This window comes from Neoarius graeffei, chromosome 14 (assembly GCF_027579695.1).
Source record: "Neoarius graeffei isolate fNeoGra1 chromosome 14, fNeoGra1.pri, whole genome shotgun sequence".
Lineage (NCBI taxonomy): Eukaryota > Metazoa > Chordata > Actinopteri > Siluriformes > Ariidae > Neoarius > Neoarius graeffei.
This window is the reverse complement of record NC_083582.1, coordinates 15,787,229-15,813,910: the sequence shown is the minus strand read 5'-3', so window position 1 is coordinate 15,813,910 and position 26,682 is coordinate 15,787,229. Positions and strand designations below refer to the sequence as shown.

Here is a 26,682-nt window from a genome sequence, read left to right as displayed (position 1 = left end):
TCACTAAATTGGGAGATAATTAATTTCGGTGCATCGGTCCTGTGTGAACGCAGAGATTAGTGAGGTCATGCTAATGATGCATGTTGGCTTGCTGGTTATAAATGAATGGTACATGCGAAACCTGACAATCTGATGTTGAGGCTTGGTAGTGTTAACATTTTAAATGTGCACAACTGGACCATGTAATACATTAGTGTAGAGCATGTGATTGTGTTGTGTAAGCGGAGATATGGCTTGATGAGCAGAAGTGTATGTTTCCTCACACGATGGAGGTAGCTGTGGACTTGGGCATGATGCCCTGAGCGAGATCTTCACGGTTGATCTTCCTCAATGCAGTGCACAGTGCATCAACACTGGCAGAATCATGGCTCGCCCAGTCACTCAACAGTGCTCGGATCGGCCTCTCCTCCTGGCCGAAAGAGGCGATGCGCTCTTCTTCGTACCCGAGCAAGCCAGCCAGGCTGGACCAGTCATTTTCCAGGAGTCCTTCATCATCCAGGAGCTTTTCCAGTTCTTCACGAGCATGCAGCAGAAAACTCAGGCCTCCGTCAATCTTCACCACTGAGAGAGAGAGCGATTTTATATATGAATTCAACTTAATTCAAAGAACCCGAAAGTGAACTTCAGCTCAAGCTTCAGCTCAACATTCCTAAAGTTCCAGTACATCTATATTTTTTAAAGGTCTATATTGGCATCTGTTTGCAATAACATGTTCGGTATCTGTATTTCCCAGTTGCCTAGCAACAGTTGAAAAACATCTGAATGTTTTCGACATTTCTACAGACCATTTTGAACTAAGTAGCAGGAAGTGATGTTGCTGTTCCTAAAGCATATCCGGTTGCCTTCTTTTACATGATAGTTTGCTTGATTTAATAACGAGATCAGTTACAGCAACACTCACATCTGTGTTTCATCAAGTCACCATGTCAATTATGTTCTTAAGGTTCCTTCAACTTTTTCTTTGGGGAACCTTTAAAGGAATCCTCCAAAAGTGGAGGATTTTCTTGATCAGAAAGAGTTCAAAGAACCTTATAGGAAAATGAGACCTCTTAATTACTCAATGAATCTTTAAAGAACCTTTTTAAAAAATTCACAGTACTCATTCTTGGTTTCTTGGTCTCAGTGATAGATGTGTGTACAGATTCCAGAGCAGGGTGGAGAGATGTTCATGTGTGTGTGTGTGTGTGTATACCTGTGTGTGGCAGGCCTTGTCCCTCCTGTAAACTCTGGCTATCAACAGAGATGCCACTGTCACTGTGCAGTTTTTCTCCCTCAGGTGACGGCGTTTGACTCAGGTTCTCCGTACCTGATCGATTATTACCTTCTTGTTTGTTGTGTTTGCAGCTCTTCCACCTGAAACAGGCGCGTGCATGCACACACACACACACAGTGTGAGAGATGAGAATCAGGTTATTTTTTATGGCTTCACACTGTATATTCTCCTCACTCACGCTAAAAGAAAGAATTCAATTCATTCAGTGACAGGATTAATACAGGATGAATAGATTTTATGGACCATATTGCCAGATGAGCTAATAATTTTGCAGCAAAATTATTAGCTCATCTGGCTGACAGGCGATGAGTTTATGCCATCATGTGTTGTCCATCGTCCATCCGGCATCATCCACATTTCACAAAAAAAAAAATTTGCTTCTTCTCTCTCAATTCTTCACTGATTTTTATTCTTTTTGGCAGGAAGGTAGGTCTGCCTGGGCTGCATAGAGCTGCTACCCAAATTTGCATAATTGCAATTAATAATGAAGATATAGAGTAATTAATCCCTAATGAGCAGTTTCCACACAAATCACTTCTTCTCCATCAAGTCTTCTCTGATTTTGATTCTTTCTGGCATGAATGTAGGGGTACCTAAGGTGCATATAAGTTCTACCCAAATTTGCTTAATGACAAGTATTAATGAAGTTATGGACTAATTAAGCCTTAATGAGCAGTTCAACAAAAATCGCTTCTTTTCTGTCAATTCCTTGCCGTTTTGTATTCTTTCTGGCAAATAGGTAGGTATTCCTAGGGTGTATATAGTATCTATATATAGCTTATATATAGTGTGTATAGCTTGCAACATTTATTGTGCAAGGTAACCCACTTTAGATCATTCCTTCTGGACTAGACAGAGCCGGAGTGAGCTACGCTGTCATTGACAGTCTCGTTTACTTATGTTATTTACAGAGGTGGAAAGTAACAAATTACATTTACTCACGTTACTGTAATTAAGTAGATTTTTTGTGTAATTTGTAATTTTTAAGTAGTTTTTGAAATGGGTAATTTTACTTTTACTCAAGCACATTTTGAACCAAGTATTTTACTTCGCTACATTCGAAAACCGCCCGTTACTGAGTAAAAAAATTAAATGCGGGGAAAAAAAAACAATTGGCCTGAACTGAAAGGAAACTGGCGCAGGTGCGGAATATCCATATTAGCCTACATCTATGTTGGATGATGGCTGGTGCCGAGGTAGCCGAGCAAGAGATAGAGGAGGTCATGGAGGAGGTTGAGGATTGCCAAGAAGAGAATTCCCGTGGAACAGATGCACCAGACAGCGAGGGAAATCCTTGGCCGTATCTCAGGCCAAGTTTACATTAGACCGTATCTGTCTCGTTTTCTTCGCGGATGCACTGTCCGTTTACATTAAAACGCCTGGAAACGCCGGGAAACGGGAATCCGCCAGGGTCCACATATTCAATCCAGATCGTGTCTGGTCCGGTGCTGTGTAAACATTCAGAATACGCGGATACGCTGTGCTGAGCTCTAGCTGGCGTCGTCATTGGACAACGTCACTGTGACATCCACCTTCCTGATTCGCTGGCGTTGGTCATGTGACGCGACTGCTGAAAAACGGCGCGGACTTCCGCCTTGTATCACCTTTCATTAAAGAGTATAAAAGTATGAAAATACTGCAAATACTGATGCAAATACTGCCCATTGTGTAGTTATGACTGTCTTTAGGCTTGCCATCCTTCCACTTGCAAGTGGTAAGTGACGCGCATGCCCGATATGCACTGGGATCACACACACAGCGGCTCAGTCCCGAATCACTGCTCGTGCGCTTCACTCGCGCGCTCTGTGAGCTGCGCAGGGCCGGAGTGCGCACCCTCCAGAGGGCACTCGCTGTTCAGGGCGGAGTGATTTGGAGTGCAGGATGCCTGCGGAGCCGAGCGTATCCGTGTATTGGCGTTGCTGTGTGCATGCGAATCGTTTTAAAAATGTTAATCTGATGATCCGCTGATACGGTCTAATGTAAACCCCACCTCAGCCAGTGCTTTGCATTCAAACACAAACGAGGCAATAACATAATAATGCAATGCAAAATGTGCCTGCCCTGCCGTACAGAGCTATCAGTCTACAAAACTTCCACATCAAATCTGTGGAAGCATGTGGTGGTAAGTAGATATGTGCATTTACCTGTGTAAACGTTATATTTATTGTTTGGTTAAAACCTTCCACTGTTGAGTAAAATGTGCCTTCATTATCAATTCTTTTGGCCGCCTAGCATCCATACTGATCACTAATGTTTCAAGTGAAGTAGCCTAAATGAAATTAATCACCTCACGTTTACAAATTTGTTTTATCCAAACGACAGTCAGAAATAATACGAGTGCATGGTTTTAGTTGCAATTGGTCTCTTATGAAAAAATCCTAATTCATGTATAGACTAGCTCCTGGGTTGTTAGCTGTAGCCTAGACTAGAGCTTTGGGAGGTTACTGATAGGCCATCAAAATAACAGCTAGATTGGGAATGCAGGCTTTGCAGGCCTTTGAGAATGTTCACTAAGGCTACATCCACACGACAACGGCAACGAGATGTTATTTTAAAAAATATCGCATCCACATGGGCAACGATCAGTAAAATATCAGGTCCATATGGCAACGCAATGCTTGCTGAAAACGATGCAATACACATGCCACACCTCTAGGGGCGCTGTAAGACGGTCCCTTCGGAGACACCAGAACAATAGAAGAAGTAAGGACGCATGCGCATAAACTATTATGCGCGAAACTTCATATTAGCCACAAAGTCAGAAAAATCTGTTCGTAAAATTACGTTATAATGACCAAATACAATGAAAAGTATTTTTCCAGTCTCACCTGTGAAAGGTAATCCCATGTGATCTCGTTTGGACGGTAAACCTGTTGGTACAGTTAAACGCAGCACATGAATGAGGCATCTTTATTCACTTTGACCCATCCAATATGGCGGCGAGGATGACGTATGATTCTACGCGGAAGGCGGCGTCTTTAATGGTCCGGAATAAATTGAATGCTACACATTGATGGATTAATTTGTTCTTCTACGCCCTTTTTGAGGAATGTATTGTAGGACTTAAACCAACATCTGAAGAGGTGAGATCGCTCCTTTTTTTCCCTATTTTTGCTGGCGGGATTGACTCTGCCCTAAGGGCTATTCTCTCTCTCTCTCTCTCTCTCTCTCTCTCACTTTGCACCATTACACAATAAATATTCACAGTGAAAATATTTTTGTAAGCGCACTTCATGAACCAAGTTATAGGATTTGTTGACAACTCACATCGAGTTCGTTACACTTCTACCCGGCGTGAAGCACTCACAGTCATGTGGTTGTGACGTCATCGTCAACAAATCCGTTCTACTCATCCAGACGACTTCGCAACAGCAACGTTGCCAGATCTTTCCACTCTGGAACCCGTTCTCAAAAGATTGCGTTTTGGGGCACCCAAAACGCCGGTGCTGTGTGGACGCCAGGCCGAAACGATAAACAATTGTATCGGATTCACCTGAATCCATTGCCATGTGGACAGGGCCTAAATGTGATGTTAAAATGATAAAAGGGTGCTCTGGATTTCTTCGCCTCCATGAAGACCAGAAGGGGAGAGGGGAGTTAGGGCTACTGTTTCAGAGATCATGGACCTTCTTAACTCCTTTCCAAAAATAAAAAAAACTTTCCCTGAAACTCAACACAGGCCTTCCGGCCTCAGCTGCCTGTGAGCACTTTTTCAGCTCGGCTGGTTTATTGTTTACCGCAAAGAGAACACAGATTAGTGCAACAAACTTTGAGAATCAGCTCCTGCTGAAACTCAACAAGAGCTTTTCGGTTTAATGTTTTAGTATTCAGTGGGCAGGGCATTTTTTTTCATTTCTTTTATCAGCAGTCAGTGTGTTCATTTTTCATTTAAGACAATTGATATAATTTATGTTTGCTATACAAAGAAAAAGAGAGCACAGTTTGTTAATAAGGAATTGCTCAACATTTTCACTGTCTTGGATACTTTGCTTGATTTTGGTTTTCTTTTCTTTTTTTATTGTGGTGTTTGAGTTGGACCATACAATTCAGAATTTGGCACTTTACTTAAAAATATTTTATGGGGTGGTCTCAAAATAGTTTGCACATTACCTCTCGACAGGTTGTACACATTATGCAGTTAATTTGTCAATTATATTTTCTATCTAAGGAAGAGCACAGTGTTACTAAGGAATCGCTTAGCTGTCTTTAAATTGTGAGAATCCTGGACACTTTGAGTTTGGTTGGTTTACGTTTCATATGTGTCATTTAGTAAGTCTACTTTAGTGGCTTTAATAGCTGGCGTTTGTCAGTAAAGAAAAAAATGGATGATATAATTTACAAGTTATGCCACTTGGACTTGAAAATGTTTTATGGGGTAGTCCAAACAAAGCTTTATACTGCCTGAAAGGTTATTATGTGGACTAATAGTTCATTAAAAACAATTTGATTTATGACTTGTCCTTTCTTTTTTTACATCAAATAACTGAAAGTAACTAAGTAACTTTTACTCAAAGTACATTTTAAATTGAGTACTTTTTTACTTTTACTCGAGTAGATTTTTAGATGTGTACTTTTACAGAATTTAAGCAAAGTGAAGATCTCATCTCATCTCATTATCTCTAGCCGCTTTATCCTTCTACAGGGTCGCAGGCAAGCTGGAGCCTATCCCAGCTGACTACGGGCGAAAGGCGGGGTACACCCTGGACAAGTCGCCAGGTCATCACAGGGCTGACACATAGACACAGACAACCATTCACACTCACATTCACACCTACGGTCAATTTAGAGTCACCAGTTAACCTAACCTGCATGTCTTTGGACTGTGGGGGAAACCGGAGCACCCGGAGGAAACCCACGCGGACACGGGGAGAACATGCAAACTCCACACAGAAAGGCCCTCGCCAGCCCCGGGGCTCGAACCCAGGACCTTCTTGCTGTGAGGCGACAGCGCTAACCACTACACCACCGTGCCGCCCAAAGTGAAGATACCTTTACTTAATTACAATTTTTCAGTACTTTTCCCACCTCTGGTTATTTATCTGCCTACTTGCTTATTATTATTTACTTATTTATTTACTCCCTTACTTATTTACATAATCATTATTAAACAGTTCCATATGCACATATTCCTTACTTCATAATTTCCATATGTACATATTCATTCCTTAATTGTTTACTTATTTACAAACTAATTACTGAAACTGATTTGCATAAATTTAACAATTTACATATTCATTACTTATATACTTATTTGTTTACATATTTATTATTTATTTGTTTGTTTTCTGTTTTTAATTCCCTTTAGTCATTTTTTAAATTAATTGTTTTTTTTTTGCTGATGCTAAGAGGGATGTGTGTGTGTGTGTGTGTGTGTGTGTGTGTGTTTAACACAAATGTCTCTTTGCCCAAATCAGTATTTGTAACATAGACTTTCAAATTCTAAAACATATATAACATATATAGTTTGTTATGTTATATCTCAAAATATGAACATGATGCTAAAACATTGCAAATTTGCATTGTAAAAATATTGTTTAAAATGTGCAAATGAATGCATGATATGAAATATTCTGAACAAGACAGACTTTTAAGCTCTACCTCGCTGTGTCTGTTTAACATTACATGGGCAGGAAGGTTTGAGAAGGTGTTTCCAGAAACTTCCTGCTTTTCTGTATTTAAATAAATCGAATCCCTTCTGTTGTATCCACCCTGAGAGTTGGTCAGCCTGATCATATTTTGCGTTCTTTATGCCATACTCGTTTAAAAAGTGTGCAGTAAGTAAATCTGACAGAATCGTTCTGAATTCTCATAAATAGAAACCGGACATAATAATCCCGGCCATCCTGTTATAGCTATTAGATTGTACCTTACATGCAGGACAGGAAGATTCCAGCGCAACTCCCCTTTGTTTAATCCTAACACCATTTTGGTGTTTTCTAAATTATCCACTTGATCATATTAACACATAGAGCCATAACATTCTGAATATACAGGTGAAAAAATATTGAACAAAAAATAAACTAGAGTGATGTTCAGAAACTATTTGTTAAAATACCTCCAGGATTTTTTTTTTTTATAGCAGGCACTGGTTACTTTACATCCCTTGGCCTTCCTTAGAGGATCGATGCATGTTAATGTATTATACACCAGAGTTCCTGCTCCTTTAAGCAGGTCAAAGGCCTTGAGCCGTGCATTTAAATATTTTACGTGTCCGCAATTCGAAATCCAACACTTAGAAACGCTCTTAACTGTACACAAATCCCATTTCCTTTATATCCACTTGACAAGCTGTTAGCACTGAGCTTGGAGAAAAGGAGAAAATGCTCATTTAATATTAATGCAGTAGCTGAAGGATGAATCCTGAAATGGCAGCTGGGATTCCTAAACACACTGATAACGAAGTTGTAGTTTAAAAACATAAATATTGTGTGAGCTTGTTTCCTCTGACATTCATTTTCTCTCTCTCTCTCTCTCACTCTCTCTCAACGTATTATGTCAAAATCCTGGTTGATGATCTTGGTTGGAGGGTGGGAAGTGAAACGTGACCAGGTGTGGGGGAATGGGAAGTGAAATGTGACCGAGTGCGTGTGGGGGGGGGATGTGCCTGCATGTGGGGGGAGGGGGAGATGTTTCTGCTCACCTTTTGATAATGATGAAGGCTACAAGACCAAGCAGCACAGCAGGTACAATGGAAGCATACAGGGGAATGAGATTATCACCCAGGCCCAGTTTCTTGGGTTCGGGTCCAACAGTCGGCATGCTCTCTGTGGATTCTGTGAGCCAATCTGTTGGAATGTTGCTGAAGACAAATGGAGGCTCTGAAGGCTCCAGAGATGACTGCAGTGTGCTTGAATTATTCACATCTACTGGAAGAAGTAAAACATATATGAATAAAATATATATCTTGATATATACAGTACTGTGCAAAAGTTTTAGGTACCCTTTTTTCATACAAACTTTGATATAGATTTCTATTTGGGGCAGCATGGTGGTGTAGTGGTTAGCACTGTCACCTTACAGCAAGAAGGTTCTGGGTTTGAGCCCAGCTGCTGACAGGGGCCTTTCTGTGTGGAGTTTGCCTGTTCTCCCTGTGTCTGCGTGGGTTTCCTCTGGGTGCTCCGGTTTCCCCCACAGTTCCAAAACATGCAGTTAGGTTAACATGGGGTGGCCATAGGTTGAAGTGCCCTTGAGCAAGGCACCTAACCTCCAACTGCTCCCCGGGCACTGTAGCATGGCTGTCCACTGCTCTGGGTATGTGTGTGTGCTCATTGCTCACTTGTGTGTGTGTGCATGCATGTGTTCACTGCTTCAGATGGGTTAAATGCACAGGATGAATTTCACTATGCTTGAGTGTGCATGTGACAAATAAAGGTTTCTTCTATAGCTCATTTCCTTATAAAACTGCACTCACTGTACCAGAGAGTACTCTTTCTTTTTCATTTTAAATAAATTATATATTTAGCAGTTATTCCACGAAATTGAGTCGTACATAAGCTGATACTGTAGCTGACGAGGCATGTAGCACAGAGTTGGCTACAAGCCATGTATGACGAGATTGAGTGGAATAGCTGTTTTATTCTATCCACATTTATTGGATTTTGAGAAACAGAGCATTTTTATTTTTATTTTTTGCAAATTCGCTAAAAACTTTATGCAAAACGTTCAACAAAATCATTTCCGCTTAGAATGTAAACAAACCAGCAAAATGACAGCAATTTGTGAAAAATGCTATAATAATAATTATTGACAAATAAAAAAGATACATTCTTACCATGAAATACTTTTCTTCCATATTTTGTTCCCTTTTTTGTATTTTTGGGGGTTTTGTTTTTGAGTAGAGTTTTTATTTTGTCCTCAGTTGGTTCAACAACACGCACCAACATTTTGTTTTTCCTCTACTCACAGAATATGAGATGATAGCCTACTAGTAGAGTAGCCAGTCACAGGGTGCGATTCCTCATATCCAGTGAATGTGGATAAAAATAAATAATATATATATATATATATATATATATATATATATATATATATATATATATATATAGTCAGCTGGGATAGGCTCCAGCTTGCCTGCAACCCTGTAGAACAGGATAAGCGGTTACAGATAATGGATGGATAGATGGATGGATGGATGGATGTGTATATATCACAGTAAATAATACAAATACAAAGAATGTATCTTTTTTATTTTTCAAGAATTATTATTTTTGCATTTTTCACAAATTGCTACTGTCATTTCACCAATTTGTTTACATTCTAAGCGGAAATGATTTTGTTGGATGTTTTGCATAAAGTTTTTATTTATTGAATTTGCAAAAAATAAAAATGCTGTTTCTCAAAATCCAATGAATATACAGTATATAAACAGTAAATAATACAAATACAGTAAATAGGCCTATTCCACAACTGTAGTAATCCATATTATGTCAAGAACCACTCACCTAAGTTAAGAGAAATGACATCCATCATTACTTTAAAGGAACAGTCCACCGTATTTCCATAATGAAATATGCTCTTATCTGAATTGAGACGAGCTGCTCCCTACCTGTCCGAGCTTTGCGCGACCTCCCAGTCAGTCAGACGCAGTCAGACGTGCTGTCACTCCTGTTAGCAATGTAGCTAGGCTCAGTATGGCCAATGGTATTTTTTGGGGCTGTAGTTAGATGCGACCAAACTCTTCCGCGTTTTTCCTGTTTACATAGGTTTATATGACCAGTGATATGAAACAAGTTCAGTTACGCAAATTGAAACGTAGCGATTTTCTATGCTATGGAAAGTCCGCACTATAATGACAGGCGTACTAACACCTTCTGCGCGCTTCGGCAGCGCATTGATACGGAGCTCAGATATCAATGCGCTGCCGAAGCGCGCAGAAGGTGTTAGTACGCCTGTCATTATAGTGCGGACTTTCCATAGCATAGAAAATCGCTATGTTTCAATTTGTGTAACTGAACTTGTTTCATATCACTGGTCATATAAACCTATGTAAACAGGAAAAATGCGGAAGAGTTTGGTCGCATCTAACTACAGCCCCAAAAAATACCATTGGCCATACTGAGCCTAGCTACATTGCTAACAGGAGTGACAGTGCGTCTGACTGCATCTGACTGACTGGGAGGTCACGCAAAGCTTGGACAGGTACGGAGCAGCTCGTCTCAATTCAGATAAGAGCATATTTCATTATGGAAATACGGTGGACTGTTCCTTTAAGACATGAAGTGACTTTTCATTAATAACAATAAATAAAAACCTTTGAATTAGAAGGTGTGTCCAAACTTTTGACTTGTACTGTACAGTCAAACTTTGAGTCAAAACTAAAAAAAAAAAAGTGTACAAAATTGATGTCATAATATCATTCTCATTTTACATTTTGTTTTTCCATATTTTCTCCCCAATATGTTCACTTGCCAATCCTCAATTACCAGCTATCGTATGACAGCAACCCACTGCACATGCCTCCTCTGCATAACACACTCAGAGGAAAGACTCACTATCCACCGTCTTCTGCATACACAAGTTTACAAACACTCTCAAATGGCGAGTGTCACTGCGATTGACAGGTGAGAGAGTAACCCCTCCAATCTACAGAGCACAGCCAATATTCCTAGCCAGGAGGGAATAAGAAAAGGTGCATAAAGAAAATGTGTCAAGCTGTAATAGGAGCATATATACAAGGTTAGCATCAGAATATGTCCCAGTATGTAAGGCTGGCATATTGCTATGTTTAGCATATCAAAAGTGAGTGCCAATCTGTAAGATTAGAAATTGGAAAACATAGAAAACAAGTTTCAACTTAAATCACATTTTTTGTTCTGTTGTCTTTAATGCCAGGAAGAAATGTTATTGAATTTGATGGTATTTTTATTGTGAGTAACATCAGAAGGAAAAACAAAGCAAGGACAAAACAACTTATTATTGCTGTGGCGGCTGCTTTTATTTAGTCTGCAGTGGAAAGTTGGGAGTAAGTGAGAGATGGAGCAGGAGATGAGATTAGACATGATTCAATCGGAAGCCATAATAAACGCACTCTTGTTCTGAGTTGAGGCTAATGCACGCTAAAGCAGGCTTGTGCTATAATGAGCCTCGAGCTACAGGATGCTCGGCTGCAGGGACAGATGGACACACATATTGAGGAGCATCTGATATTCTGGGCATGGGGGTGGAGAATGGGTGCCTTGGGGTGGGTGTGAGAGGGTGGGGTAAGAGAAAAAGGGTCCACAAAGTGATGGACGTGGAACTTTCTAGGAGGTATATCTGTGTTAACTGGCTCAAGATGCCATGTTGTGAAGACTTTCATGTGTTGGAAAAAAAAAGCTAAACTTACACACTATTAGAAATCTCTTGAACTGGATACTCCTTCCATAAATGGTAAAAAAAAAAAAAAAGATAAATCTCCTTGCAGAAAACACATGGTTTTTATCTGTTATGAACATTACGTTCAGGTCTTTTTTGTATCATCTATTTTTTTTTGTCTTACAACCACTCCCTGCTCCTTTTTCCCAGTGCCATACATACATCATTTCAACACACACACACACACACACACACACACACACACACAAAGTCTCTCTCCCCAGAGACAGGACATCAGACACCAGCATGGACAGAGATCCTCTTTGTGGTATACAAAACACTCTCAGTCTTTTCTTTGCTCTCTCTCTCTCTCTCTCTCTCTCTCTCTCTATTTATCTCATCTTCAATCTCTCCCTTTCTTTCTGTCTCACTCTCTATCTTCCCATCTCTCTTATGCACTGCTCAAGTGGTCTCCATCAATAAAGACCAGACTCCCGTCTCTCTCGTCCTGCTCCCCTTCGGTCCTTTTCTTGGGTCTCCTCCTCCTTCCTTGCTCACTTCTCCTTCATGTTTTTACACCACAACACATGATCATTTTGCCATTATTTTATCCATCAGACACCTTTTTTTTTAGAAAAAAAAGACGAGAGAGAGAGAGAGAGAGAGAGAGAGAGTGAGTCTGTGTGGGTGGGTTGGATGTTTCCTCATTAGATACAGTAATTACAGTCTAAATGGAGGCAGATGGGCTCAGCCACTTCAGAGAGGTTTTAAAGAGATTAGGTTACACTCTATTGGCTTAGCTTATGAGTGTTATCTAAATATCAATTAACAGGGGTTTTGTGCCATCGGTAAATTCAAATAATTTCAATTTTATTTGTAATAACAAGCCATGATATGCATTATGTTCCATTCTGAAGGCCAGCATGATTGAGTAGGATATGTGTTCTGTGCTGTTCAGAGTTGAGCCATTCCACCGAATCGGTGCCATTTCCATCCCTAGAAAATTATATGTATAAATGCACATAAAAATGTACTTTAAAATACATTTCCTTATTACGCAGAATGTCTTGCACATTGATCTGATTTCAAATTTAAGATATATAATTGTAAGGATTAATGAAAACTACCTAAAACACTGAAAAATAGCATGTGTTACCTGTCCCCGCACTCTAACTTTATACTTAACTATGAAATATTATGATTAAAATCCTTCAGAAACAGTATTTCTTTTGCACTGTTGTGTGACTCCATATCCTATCCATGGTTTAAATATATTTTTTCATAAGAAATCCACAATGTCTTCGTTAAAATACACATTTTAGTCATGTCCCTGGGTTTTCACTCAGTCCTGTTACCCAAACATATTACCCCATCTGACAAATTTGGAACATTCCATAAATCACATGCTCAACAGGAAGTTACATCAGTTGTGTCTTCTGAAGGCCATGGGAAGACCAAAAGTTAGTTCTCTCATTTACTTTTCTGTATATTTGATGATTTTTTAACTTTGACTGATAAGGTCAATGTCAACATACTGTCCTGTTACTTAAATTATTTCTTAGATGATATTTGTTTATTTTAAAAATACAGATTTTTAGTAAATCACTAGAATGTGCTAAGTGTGGTCATGCTATTAGTGATGACGCCATGTGGATTAATTCCATGTATTAGCTAATCCTAGGCTAAAAATTCAGTCCTGTTACTTTCAGAGTTTTGGTAACAGGACTGAAAAAAATGCAGCCATCTTTGACTTCCAAACCTTGTAATGTAGCCTGAGGCTGACCAGTACACATTTTGAATAGTTAAATATGTGTGTTATTATAATCAGTGTTGAAAAGATATAACAAATTAAGTTTAATTTGGGAGTGGTACAACAAGCAAATGGCACCCATTCGGTGGAATGTCCCAGTTACTAATTCCCATAATTCCTAGAGCACAGCTAGTGCAAAGCCAAGCATGCAACAGTGGAGCTAAAAAACACTGGCCAGGCCACGCCCACAAGAGACAAACAACAGGCAGCACATCCGACTTGTCACTTGCTAACCTGAACGTAGCATTAAAAAGCGTTACATATAACCATTAATGCCTGCAATCTGTAGCAGGTTGTTTCAGTTTGATCATGTAAATATTATTCGTTCATCTTCACTAAGCACTTCACAGTGATCCTGACTTTCACACCTAAGGGCAATTTAACTTTGCTAATCCATCAACCAGCATGTTTTCGGGAGGTAGGAGGAAATCTGAGACCACAAAAGAATCAGAATCAAAATTTATTGTCATTGTACAGAGTAAGTGGGGAATATGTGAAACTCTGCCCACTATCACTGTAAATATTGTGGAATCTGGAATATTATTCGAACAAATTAATAAAATTTGACATGTTGATATTGATATGGCAATGCACAATGTATGTTTTAGTTTATTTAGCTCAATATAGCTAAATATTGCCAGCAAAAAGTGCATCTCAGTGCACGCAGTGCTCTCACATGTGATGTTTGACTGATACCAGGATTAGTATTGGTATATGCCCTACTCAAGACGAAGCATGTCTGGGATAAACAGTTTCTTCTACTCTCGTAAGTCGCTGTGGAAAAAAGAAAAAGTTACTAACACTACCATGTTAATGCAGATGTGAAAGTCTCAGTGTAAAAGTGTGATGATGCAGTAAATGATTTGTCATGACTCTCATTACGTGTTATTTTGTTTATAGAGCACTAACTACATATCTACCATCAGAACAAGCCTTGTCATGCCAGCCAGGACTGAAAACTAGTCCAGGTGCGTGCGTGTCTAGCCGGGTTCTCTACAACAGAAATGTTCCCAGTGGTCAGGCTGTGAAACCGGATAAGGCAGAAGAGAAACTTCATCTCTTCTATCGACTGCATTTGCTTCCCTGCATTTGCTCTTTCGCTCTTTTCCCTTCCTCTTCTCCATCTTTATCTCAAGAGTGCATCTGTCTCGCCTTTCATTTCACTCCTCCTCCTCCTCTTTCTCGTACTATGTGCAATCCTTCGGCTTTGATTGTACATAAATATATCACAAATAAAAGTGTGAAACAAGCACACAGTTCGTCTCAATTTCTTTGCAAGCTTTGGAAGAAGAAGAAGAAGAAGAAGAAGAATGAGAGGAAGAAGAAGAACAACTTATTCATCACACGTACACTTGTGAAATTCCTCTCTGCATTTAACCCATCTGAAGCAGTGAACACACACGTACACACACATGAGCAATGAGCACACACACATACCTAGAGCAGTGGACAGCCATGCTACAGTGCCCGGGGAGCAGTTAGGGGTTAGGTACCTCACTCAAGGGCACCTCAGCCAAAGGCTGCCCCATGTTAACCTAACCTGCATATCTTTGAACGCTGAATATCGAATGTTCTTTTGAAATGTTGACTGTTGAATGAACTTTGAAAGTCGAATGTTCCAAATGGAGCCAATTCAGGGATGTCTGATTTCTGAAATATGACCAGAGTCCTAATGCATAGTGGAAATCTGTAATTCAGGCCAGTGTCACACTTTGTACAGAGCAAAAGATTATACATATATATAGTACTGTGCGGGTGGCATGGTGGTGTAGTGGTTAGCGCTGTCGCCTCACAGCAAGAAGGTCTGGGTTCGAGCCCCGTGGCTGGTGAGGGCCTTTCTGTGCGGAGTTTGCATGTTCTTCCCGTGTTTGCGTGGGTTTCCTCCGGGTGCTCCGGTTTCCCCCACAGTCCAAAGACATGCAGGTTAGGTTAACAGGTGACTCTAAATTGACCGTAGGTGTGAGTGTGAATGGTTGTCTCTGTCTATGTGTCAGCCCTATGATGACCTGGTGACTTGTCCAGGGTGTACCCCGCTTTCGCCCATAGTCAGCTGGGATAGGCTCCAGCTTGCCTGTGACCCTGTAGAACAGGATAAAGCGGCTAGAGATAATGAGATGAATGAGATGAGATGATATTTTTAAGCCACTACAGCATTTCTTTACATGTACCTAAGACTTTTGCACAGTACTGTATAAGTATACGGTATATACTGTACAAGGGATCCTTAATAAACCAATAGGTTTTAGGTTGAACTATTTTTTAAATAATTGGTCCACATTTGGTAAATATTTAAAAACAGTCATGAACAGGAAGGAAGCTTGAAAATAACTCAATAATGCCTAAATGAAGACTCAGACAGAGATGTGATGTAGATAAGGTGTGTCAACTTGCAATCTGTGTACCAAAAGCAAACAAAGTGATGTAGATCCAACCAAGTGCTTGGATAAGATATATGAAAAAAAAAAGTCCAACTCTAGTGGTCTTTTTTTAAACTGTGGATCAATGTGGATCTTCTGATCCTCTGAAACAGATCCTGTATTTCAGCTTCTCTGGCAGCTTGTTGAGAAAAGGAAGAGTTTTCAAAGATGTTTATAGATTCACCCAGTTTGGTCTGATTAGTAAAATGACCTTGTGGTTTAGTTAAAAAAAATAATGAAAACTGAATGTTTGGCCAAGTGGACAAAGATGTGTGTGTTTATACGGAGCTCTGATCTGTAGTGAATCTGTTCGAAAGTGATAATGTTAAGTAAAACACAGGATACAATAAAACATAACCACATTTTTCACAGTATGAAAACCTACAAAGACTAAAAATCTATCACAGGAGTAGATCGAGATATTTTTGTGGAGTTGCAGTTGGACACAAAATGGAAGAGATCCCAGAGTAAGGCAACCTTCACAAATTATGAGTAAGATGTTCCTTATTGGAGCATGACTTAATGAGGGTTTCTCAAAACACAGCTTGTAGATCTTCATCTTGACAGATAGAACCCTGTCTGGAGCAGCCAATCAGGAACAAATTCACAGCAACAACGGTTGGACTCGCTGTTGGTGAAGATATTAGTCGACTGGTCTGTGTATTCCATAACATATTTTTAAAAAATACCTATCACTATAACAAATGGCATTGTAGAGTTGAAACATTTATAGATAATGTGAAGATGTTGAGTTGTAGCGTACTATAAGACATTTCAGTATTTTTTTTTTGTGTTTGGTCCACAAGCCTTGAGTTTGACACATGAAGGCCATGATCAAGTCCAAGGAACATTGACAACAACAACATAAAGCAAAGCACAGTCCAATCATAGATGCCGTCCTCCTAGAAGCAGAAGGGATGTCATGCAAGGGCAACTTTTTGCCATAACTGAAGTCGTAGCACTCTGACAGATTAGATGGAAAGATAAGAGAACAAGTGATTCACAAACACCACCACAAAAGACACAAACAAGCACTCCTCATAAGGAATGTCACATTTTGCACTGGGAATTCTGTTCTGGTAAAATTTACTGGCGTCCCCAGTTCTCGGGGTCATCGTTGGCAAATTTATGAGATGGGGTGGGGGGAAATGTCATGGGCTAAGCCACGTGCTTGGGCTTTCACCTCTTGGACCTTTGTGGCTGCGAAAAATATGTAAAAACTCTGGGAATGTGATGAGGGTAAAAACCAGCAAGCAGCAGGCACCGCAACACGAACTGGATGGACTTCACTGTGTAGGAGTGTGGCGAGAAAGACACCGAGAACATGAAGAGTGATGGAAGGATGCTGGGGTGAGAGAGAGGACAGCAAAGAGAGATAGAGAAACGCATTAATGCAGCATCTCTCCAGGCACAAAGCCACACACTGTATTAGGCAATGGGCTAAGGTGAAAGGTCAGTCACAGCCGTGATAACTCTATCAATGCCCTGCTGTAGAGGGTCGGCATACAATGTGTTCTCACACACACTCCAAGTGATAATCGTATGACAGAGAGAAACTGGAATTCAAGAGGCACACACAGCCACTCAATCAGCTAGATCTTTCATAATGGTTTTGTTTCGAACCTCTGAGTCAGGAGCTTTCAAGCTCAGACCCACACAATTTCCTTGGGCTTCCACTTAAGCGACACTTCCTGCTTCTTCCCTGAAGTAATACCTTAGATGGGTTCTCTCAGTTTATACCAGAGCACTGTTGAGTTCTAGATTCTGATTGGTCATTAGGTGCTCTGTTTGGTGTGGGAGCTCTGATAGTGCTCAGAATAGTTCTTCTTGTGGTGGTCCATTGATTCATTTTATACTGTTAAATCACTTCCTTTCTTAATCACCCACGATTGGACAGACCACCAATTGCACCGGTCAGGACCGCTGGACCTCTGCACTTGTGTAACCCTGAAAGTCTTCCCATTTTCTGTCATTTTTGAGGGGCTCCCAGGTGGTGAGTTGGATTCCTAATGATAGCAAGATGGGATACTCTCTCAAAACCAATTGTAGGAGTCTTTGAGGTCATGCATGCAGAAGAGGGCTGACAGCAGGTGTGTTATGCTGGGTGTACGTATAGCAGTGCACTTGGCTGGATTCACGGTTCTTGGAGAAAACATATGTTCAGGTTCACTGTCCTTGGTTGGTAGCAGTGATTGAGCTGGATGGTGGGTGAGAGTCGCAAGTGACCAAACTGGGGAGGAAATGGGGAAGAAAACGAAGTGCACTTGTGAGTGAATCCTGTTTGTCTCTCTGTTTTTTGCTCTTACTGTCCGATCCTTCGTTTTTGACCTCTGTCCATCTCTCTGCCATTGTATCAACATCACTAAGTAGATTTAGCGACATAGCAATGAGGCTGAACCATACACTGTTATGGTAAAATAAGTATAATTGATTGAACCCATCTTTCCTGGGACTCTTCTCTTCCTCTCAGTCATTCATCACACACTCATATTGTAGACACTCTGAAACTGATCAGTTTATTAATGAGATTACACACCACTTTCACACAACCTCCTCTGCTAACCCAAATGGCTTCCTGTGTGGTCCCCTCCCCCATACTCATTACAGCAATCCTCGAGAACACATTCAAACCAGATGAGATCAAAATCATTTCTGAAAATTGGCTTTCCTCACTTGCTTCTGCACTGCTGGATTTCTCCTTTATCCCAATCAGAACATTGATACCACACTTTTCAAAATTCCTGATTGTTTTGAATGAAATCCTTTGGCAGTAAGGAGATAAGGACCTGTCCTGATGCTGAACCTCTAGCTCGTTAGCTTGAAGCCTTTCATCAGCTGAGCTCTTAATGTCATGTTTATAGATATAATCAGTGCAAATGCAAACCGTCCACTCTATTCATTAACCCCTTGCCTACAGCAGCCTCGTGCAACCTTTCACCTCCTGGACTGAGACGAGAGTAAAAGGTCCACTTGAAGCTAAACATCTAAACCTCTAAACCCCCTTTCTATTAGTGTTAATATCAAAAATAAATTTTGGCATTTCGTACGAATTTTTACACCATACCATGTGTCATTCTTTAATAAGTAATTGCTGTGGTACAGTATGATAGGTATTGAAGCGCGCGCACACACAAACACACACAGTTAGCGTGTCTGTTGCTTGCAGATGATGAGATAATAAATTTGTCTCCACACTTACAGGAAATGACTCATCCCTAGACAGGATATTAGCCAAACTGACACTAATAATATAGAACAGGCGCAGCGCAAAGTCACTAAGTCGAACAAGTTATTACTTGATGTGAGGGATGTCATTAACCGATCTGTATTTGCACATGTGCAAGCGTGACATTTATCTCTGTAACATCTAAGAAAAGAAAGAAAGAAGAAAGAAAGTACAACTTTTATTCATCACACACTTGTGAAATTTCCTCTCTGCATTTAACCCATCTGAAGCAGTGAACACACACGCGAGCAATGAGCACACACACATACCCAGAGCTGTGGGCAGCCATGCTAACAGCGCCCAGGGAGCAGTCAGGAATTAGGTGCCTCACTCAAGGGCACCTCAGCCCAAGGCTGTCCCATATTAACCTAACTGCATGTCTTTGGGGGAAATCAGAGCACCCGGAGGAAACCCACACAGACATGGGGAGAACATGCAAACTCCGCACAGAAAGGCCCTTGCCAGCTGCTGGGTTCAAACCCAGAACCTTCTTGCTGTGAGGCGACTGTGCTAACCACTACACCACCATGCCACCCATCTATCTAGCATATGTTGTGTATCTAGCATACTGACTTGGCAGATTTAGTGCTCTCTGAGATGGGTAAAACATCTAAATATGCAGCTTAGAATTAACACATATCAGGAAAAATAACAAGGTTAAAAAGTTTTCTACAACCCCAATTCCAAAAAAGTTGGGACAAAGTACAAATTGTAAATAAAAACGGAATGCAATGATGTGGAAGTTTCAAAATTCCATATTTTATTCAGAATAGAACATAGATGACATATCAAATGTTTAAACTGAGAAAATGTATCATTTAAAAAGAAAAATTAGGTGATTTTAAATTTCATGACAACAACACATCTCAAAAAAGTTGGGACAAAGCCATGTTTACCACTGTGAGACATCCCCTTTTCTCTTTACAACAGTCTGTAAACGTCTGGGGACTGAGGAGACAAGTTGCTCAAGTTTAGGGATAGGAATGTTAACCCATTCTTGTCTAATGTAGGATTCTAGTTGCTCAACTGTCTTAGGTCTTTTTTGTCGTATCTTCCGTTTTATGATGCGCCAAATGTTTTCTATGGGTGAAAGATCTGGACTGCAGGCTGGCCAGTTCAGTACCCGGACCCTTCTTCTATGCAGCCATGATGCTGTAATTGATGCAGTATGTGGTTTGGCATTGTCATGTTGGAAAATGCAAGGTCTTCCCTGAAAGAGATGTCGTCTGGATGGGAGCATATGTTGCTCTAGAACCTGGATATACCTTTCAGCATTCATGGTGTCTTTCCAGATGTGTAAGCTGCCCATGCCACACGCACTAATGCAACCCCACACCATCAGAGATGCAGGCTTCTGAACTGAGGGCTGATAACAACGTGGGTCGTCCTTCTCCTCTTTAGTCCGAATGACATGGCGTCCCTGATTTCCATAAAGAACTTCAAATTTTGATTTGTCTGACCACAGAACAGTTTTCCACTTTGCCACAGTCCATTTTAAATGAGCCTTGGCCCAGAGAAGACGTCTGCACTTCTGGATCGTGTTTAGATACGGCTGCTTCTTTGAACTATAGAGTTTTAGCTGGCAACGGCGGATGGCACGGTGAATTGTGTTCACAGATAATGTTCTCTGGAAATATTCCTGAGCCCATTTTGTGATTTCCAATACAGAAGCATGCCTTTATGTGATGCAGTGCCGTCTAAGGGCCCGAAGATCACGGGCACCCAGTATGGTTTTCCGGCCTTGACCCTTACGCACAGAGATTCTTCCAGATTCTCTGAATCTTTTGATGATATTATGCACTGTAGATGATGATATGTTCAAACTCTTTGCAATTTTACACTGTTGAACTCCTTTCTGATATTGCTCCACTATTTGTCGGCGCAGAATTAGGGGGATTGGTGATCCTCTTCCCATCTTTACTTCTGAGAGCTGCTGCCACTCCAAGATGCTCTTTTTATACCCAGTCATGTTAATGACCTATTGCCAGTTGACCTAATGAGTTGCAATTTGGTCCTCCAGCTGTTCCTTTTTTGTACCTTTAACTTTTCCAGCCTCTTATTGCCCCTGTCCCAACTTTTTTGAGATGTGTTGCTGTCATGAAATTTCAAATGAGCCAATATTTGGCATGAAATTTGAAAATGCCTCACTTTCGACATTTGATATGTTGTCTATGTTCTATTGTGAATACAATATTAGTTTTTGAGATTTGTAAATTATTGCATTCCGTTTTTATTTACAATTTGTACTTTGTCCCAACTTTTTTGGAATCAGGGTTGTATAAAGACAAACAGTGACACACCTTAGAATGCTAATTACTAGCCTGCAAGCTATGCTAATATGCTGTGGTAAATACTGTATATCTCATTGTTTTCAATAGGAGGTGGAATTGTTAGCTTTTTTTCCCCCTGACACTAGCATCCAGTTTTCTTTAATACTACACCACTCTTAGCATTTTAGCCATTTCTAAGAGGTCATTAAAAGCCTGGTGAAATTAGATTTCATCCCTTAGAATGTTAGTAGCTTAGCATATCTTTCATCTAGTGCTAGTATGCTTGTGTACTTTTACAAGCATTCTTTGCTAGTATTGCCTATGTTACGAGAAAAGGCTTGTATTTGTGGTGGCAGATGTCATTGTTATTGTCATGGACTCCGCTAAAACGTTCAACTGTTTTGTTTTGTACACTAAACAAATGTATGATATTTACCACAGAAAACTATCTAGCTGTAGCTAGACTACTATCTATGTAACTGTGTAGCTTTGCTAACAAAGTTGTTTTTACCTCATAAAAATATATGCAGTGGGTCTAAAAGACATTTTACAAAGAGAAGAAATGTAAAATGAAACTTCTTTCAGCAGCTAAGAGAAAAAATAGTGAAAATGTGGTTAAACAGTCAGGTAGCTAGAGAAATGTTTATTTTTACTGTATTTCTTTGAATGTTAAAACGGCATTGGAGGAAAAACTTGAAGCAAAATGAAAGTGCCTGCTCGTTAATATCTGATATGGTTTTGAAGTATTTGTTAGCTAGGTTGCCAATACTCTCAGGTAATTTAGCCTATGTGGCATGGACTATTTGTCTTTTAGTGTCCAGTTTGCCAAAAAAAAAGGATATGACTCCACAGTGGATGTGAAAAAGAGAAAATAACAGTTTTATCCCATCAGCTTTAAATCAACACATAAAGAACAAGTGGGTGAGGCAAGGGGGTTAAAGGTTACAGTCAAGGTTAACCTGTGACCTCTTGCTCTTCAGAATGCTAGTCAGTTGGCTACAGTGACATATTTGTTGATGGGTTTATGAGATTTTTTTATTTATTTTTTTTTATTTATTTATGATTGACCGAATGCTGTGAGAAATGTCCTTCCCTCTGCTAGTTTCTCACCTGTTTTGAGGTTCCTTTTTATCGCCTATCATCTGTTTTTATTACCTGTTTTTCACCTGTGACTTTTGCTTTCCTGGTTTCCTTTTGCTTTTCTTACTTAACTTCAAGAGAGAGAAAATGGAGAGGCTGGTGAGGGAACCACTGTTTGTATTTGCTATAATCTGTAATAGGAACTATGTTATTTTGCAAACATTAAGTGCAAAATTAAGTTTCTTTCTTCTCTGTGCTCTCGCGGAAGGCAGTCGCATTCTCTGCCTCTCCCTTCCCTTATCTTTCCTGCTTCTGCTGTCTCGTCTGTCTAGTGTCTATACTTTTGAGAGACTCTCTCCGCACTGCTCTCCAAACTAAAAACCATGGAATTGATAAACTGGTCTCTTCACGCAATTGACACAATCTTGTCGATGAGAAGCCTGGGTTCGGGGGAACCAGCCTGTCCTGCTGAAATGTTCGCAGCTGGCTACACGATGGATGCGTGGGAGCGGTGGTGGGTCGTATGCCTGGCGGTTCTTTCTGTGGAGGACATTGAAGACATCTACCTATTCGGAACCATGATTACAGGACTTTTGCTGATTGGATTAGGCATTGCCTTGGTTTATTGAGGAAATCAGAAAACGGTGACAGCTGTTCAAAGCCCCATAAAACTGCCCGACATGATTGAAGCGGTGGGCAGAGCTGTCGGCACTCAGACTGTGGCTATTAGAACTTGAACTGCAACATGGATAACATCATGGAGAAGCTCTCGGCTTTGCAGAGGAAAATGGATTCGAGAGACTAGAATGGACAATCAGAGTAGTCATGTAAAGGAATGCATCTGCTTGACCCAAGACCAAACAAGCCCAATCTTATCTGCTTTCGGCTCCCTCAGACAGCACTGGCCTTGGCCAAGGCCGTTGCTGGGAAAACAATTTCCCCCGGAGGTCACTGCTGTTAGACTCTCTCATATTCCTCCCCTCTCTTTCCGCGGTTGCTGCTTCACCCCCAATGTGACAAGCGGGTTCATGACCAGTGCCATCATGGCTGCATGAGCGGATGGCTGCTTGCTTGCGCCGGGTTACCTCTACCTCCTCCCCTCCCCTCTCCCCCCCCTTACCCCCCTGATCACCCCCTCCCCCCCAAGTCCCGAGTTTTCATGTAAAGTGTACTTGTGTTATTTTGTGCTTATGTGCTGAGGTGTTTTTTTTTAATGTTCCCACACTGTACTCCTCACAGGAGCAAAGTGTGGGGGTTGCTTTTTTCTCCTCCCCCCTCATGTTACTCTGTATTTTTTCTTTTCATCCCTGTCTTCCTGTCCTGTCGTGTATGTAAGGACAGGTTGATGGTCAATTTCACTGGTACTTGTGACTAGTGATAATAAAGGGTTCATTCATTCATTCATTCAAATACACTCACTGGCCACTTTATTAAGTATACCCATCCACCTGCTGTTGTATGCAGTTATCTACTCAGCCAATCCCTTGACAGCAGCACAATGTATAAAATCATGCAGATACAATTCAAGAGCTTCAGTTAATGTTTTCTTCAAACATCAGAATGGGAAAAAATTTGATCTCTGTGACTTTCACTGTGGCATGGTTGTTGGTGCCAGATGGACTGGTTTGAGTGTTTCAGAAACTGCTGATCTCCTGGGGTTTCACACACAACAGTCTCTAGAGTTTACACAGAATGGTATGGAAAAACAAAAAACATTGAGTGAGTGACAGTTCTGTGGGTGGAAACAAACACCTTGTTGATAAGAGAGGTCAGAGGAAAATGGCCAGATTGGTTTGAACTGCAAGTAAGGATACAGTAACTCATATAAATCACTTTTTACAACCATGGTGAGCAGAAAAGCATCTCAGCATGCAACAGCAGAAGACCACATTGGGTTCCACTCTCGCCAGCCAAGAACAGGAATCTTAGAATCAAGAACAAGTTCCTGTTTAAGTGGCCGGTGAGTGTAATGTAACAGATAAAAAAAAGTTGTTTATGAAAAAAATTTTAATCATTTGCAAATGGTTAAAACACTGTACTTTGAAGTGGTAACAGGAATTCTTGTCTTGACAAAATCAGAGTGCACCATTTCTACCCCACATACTACAGAGGTGCTTTTTGTACCTTGGCACATGGTGTCGCTGATGGCAGTGCAGTGCTGGAGCTCCTCCGTGTCCTCGCAGATAGTGCATGGCAGGCACAGGTTGAGCTCACTCTCCTGGTCTGAGTATGTGTCATCTGTGCACACCTCACATATGGTGTCCTGCTCAGGAGCACAGCGTCTCAGCATGCCACTTCCCACTGGACATGCCGTGCATGCCTGGCACTGCCCCGTTAGTGGCGACATGAAGTAGCCATAGTCACATACGCAGGTGGCATCATTGGCATCTGTGCATGGTGTCTCCATGCGTAACAGCCCGGTGCAGTCTGTGCATGGCATACATCTCTCCGTGTGGCTGAAGTTCTCTGAGAAGGTCTCACCTGCAAAGAACGAAAGCAATGTTAGACATATGGACTTCTCAAGCATCCGTCAAAGCACCAGCTAATCATCATGTTCTATGATATTATTTTTAAATATTTAAAAAATGTAAATAATACTAGAATCTGTTTCAGCTCATCCTCAACATCCTCATCATGGCTGATATGATTTTAAGCATTTATTTTTAGTTTAAAACAATCACAATTTTTCCCCCAGGTAAATAATAATAGTAATAATAATAAAGTCTGTTGTAAGACAAAAATGGAGTGGCAGCATTGTATGAACTTTCACAGGGTTGATGTGAATTAAACATAAAAGATTCATTCAGTGTATTTACAAGATCATATGATGTTTTCAAAAGCCTGTAAATAAAAACTGCTCCTCAAAGATGCCGTGTGATAAGGGTGTGAAACAAAAAAAGAGAAGAGGCCACTCAGAGAGTGAGCTAGCTCAGCACTGCATTTAAGGTCTCATCTGACCTTCTTTGGCCTCTGAATTTCTGCTGAAATAAACCAACAGTCTGAATAAGAAGATTATATGGTTTATTATTATTATTATTATTATTATTTACACAGGAATAAAAGTGTGATGGAGTATTGGGGCCATTGTAGGTTATTTAAAAAATAAAAGAAAAAAAAGGAGCTGAGGCAGAGGACAATGTTCTGAGAAAATAAAACTAAAATTCCAAGAATAAAGTCATATATTTATGAAAAATAAGATTAAAAAGTCACAAATTTATGAGAAAAAACTCTCATGCTTCCTGAATTCCCAGTTGCAGTGTGTTCTGGGAAATGCAGGTGAAAATTTTAAAATTTATTTTTTATATTGCACAATCGAGGGGGAAAGACAGCATTTCCTATAACTCTCAGCTCAGCTGTGGCATCTGTAGTGTGGTGATATTGATACAACTTTGCACAGTGAAGTGATCGGCTTGACAAAAAAACAACAACAACTATTTTTCCAAGTTTTTTCTTGTACATTTGTGATATTTTAACCTTGGAATTTCTGGAGTTTTTCTTGTGAATTTATGACTTTATAATCTCAGAGAACATCCAAGATTTTTCTTGTAAATTTACAACTTTAATATCATAAATTCTGAGTTTTTGTTCTCAGAATATTACCCCCTCCCCCACCTCTGTGGGTTTATTTACTGTATTTATTTATTTTTTATTTTTTTAACTTACTATGGCCCTAATACACCATTGTATAAAATACACACTTGCTTATTTTAAAATAATCCTTATTTCCAACAAAATTGATGCCGTATCTCATATTCGAGGCAAGTCAGTTCTCAGTTCGAAATTATGACAAGTAGTCTGTTCTTGAAAATCACAAATATGCAAAAAAAGTTTGCAAGCAAGCATATCTTTGGAAAAAAATAAATATGAGCATTAAAAGACAATGGACAGAAATTTGTTTGTGGACAATGTACTATCTGCAGTGTTATTCATTCATCTTCAGTAAGCGCTTTATCTTGGTCAGGGCCATGCTGGTGCCAGAGTCTATCCCAGGAAGGTATAAGATGGGAATACATTCTTGATGGGAGACCAGGACATTGCAGGGCAATTCAGAGGGGGGACTAAAGGAAATCTCATTGTTAACCCACCATAAGCATGAAGAGAACATGAGAAAGAGTCACCAGAACTAAGGACTGAAACAAGGACCCTCTTTTCTTGGCAATGTCTGTTTTTTTTGTTTCCTTAAATTCTTTGTCAATCAAATTTGATATATTCAAAGTGTTCTTTCATGTTGCCTCAGCAGAAGGGACACTATTAATCTGGTATTCCAAGTCTTTAAGAATTGCCACTACTACCCTGGTATTCCAAGATTTTAA

At 40.2% G+C, this 26,682-nt stretch overlaps 1 protein-coding gene across 1 annotated transcript in view; it reads right to left on the bottom strand.

Moving 5' to 3' along the window:
- Positions 1–259: 259 nt before the first annotated feature.
- ngfrb (nerve growth factor receptor b) overlaps positions 260–26,682 on the bottom strand; it is a 219,135-nt gene continuing 192,712 nt past the window's right edge. Inside the window, exons 3-6 of the mRNA XM_060939350.1 lie at positions 24,494–24,850; positions 7,914–8,136; positions 1,193–1,353; positions 260–561 (exon numbers count right to left, since the gene is read on the bottom strand). Coding sequence (XP_060795333.1) covers positions 260–561; positions 1,193–1,353; positions 7,914–8,136; positions 24,494–24,850 — 1,043 coding nt within the window. The remainder of the gene's footprint in view (positions 562–1,192; positions 1,354–7,913; positions 8,137–24,493; positions 24,851–26,682) is intronic.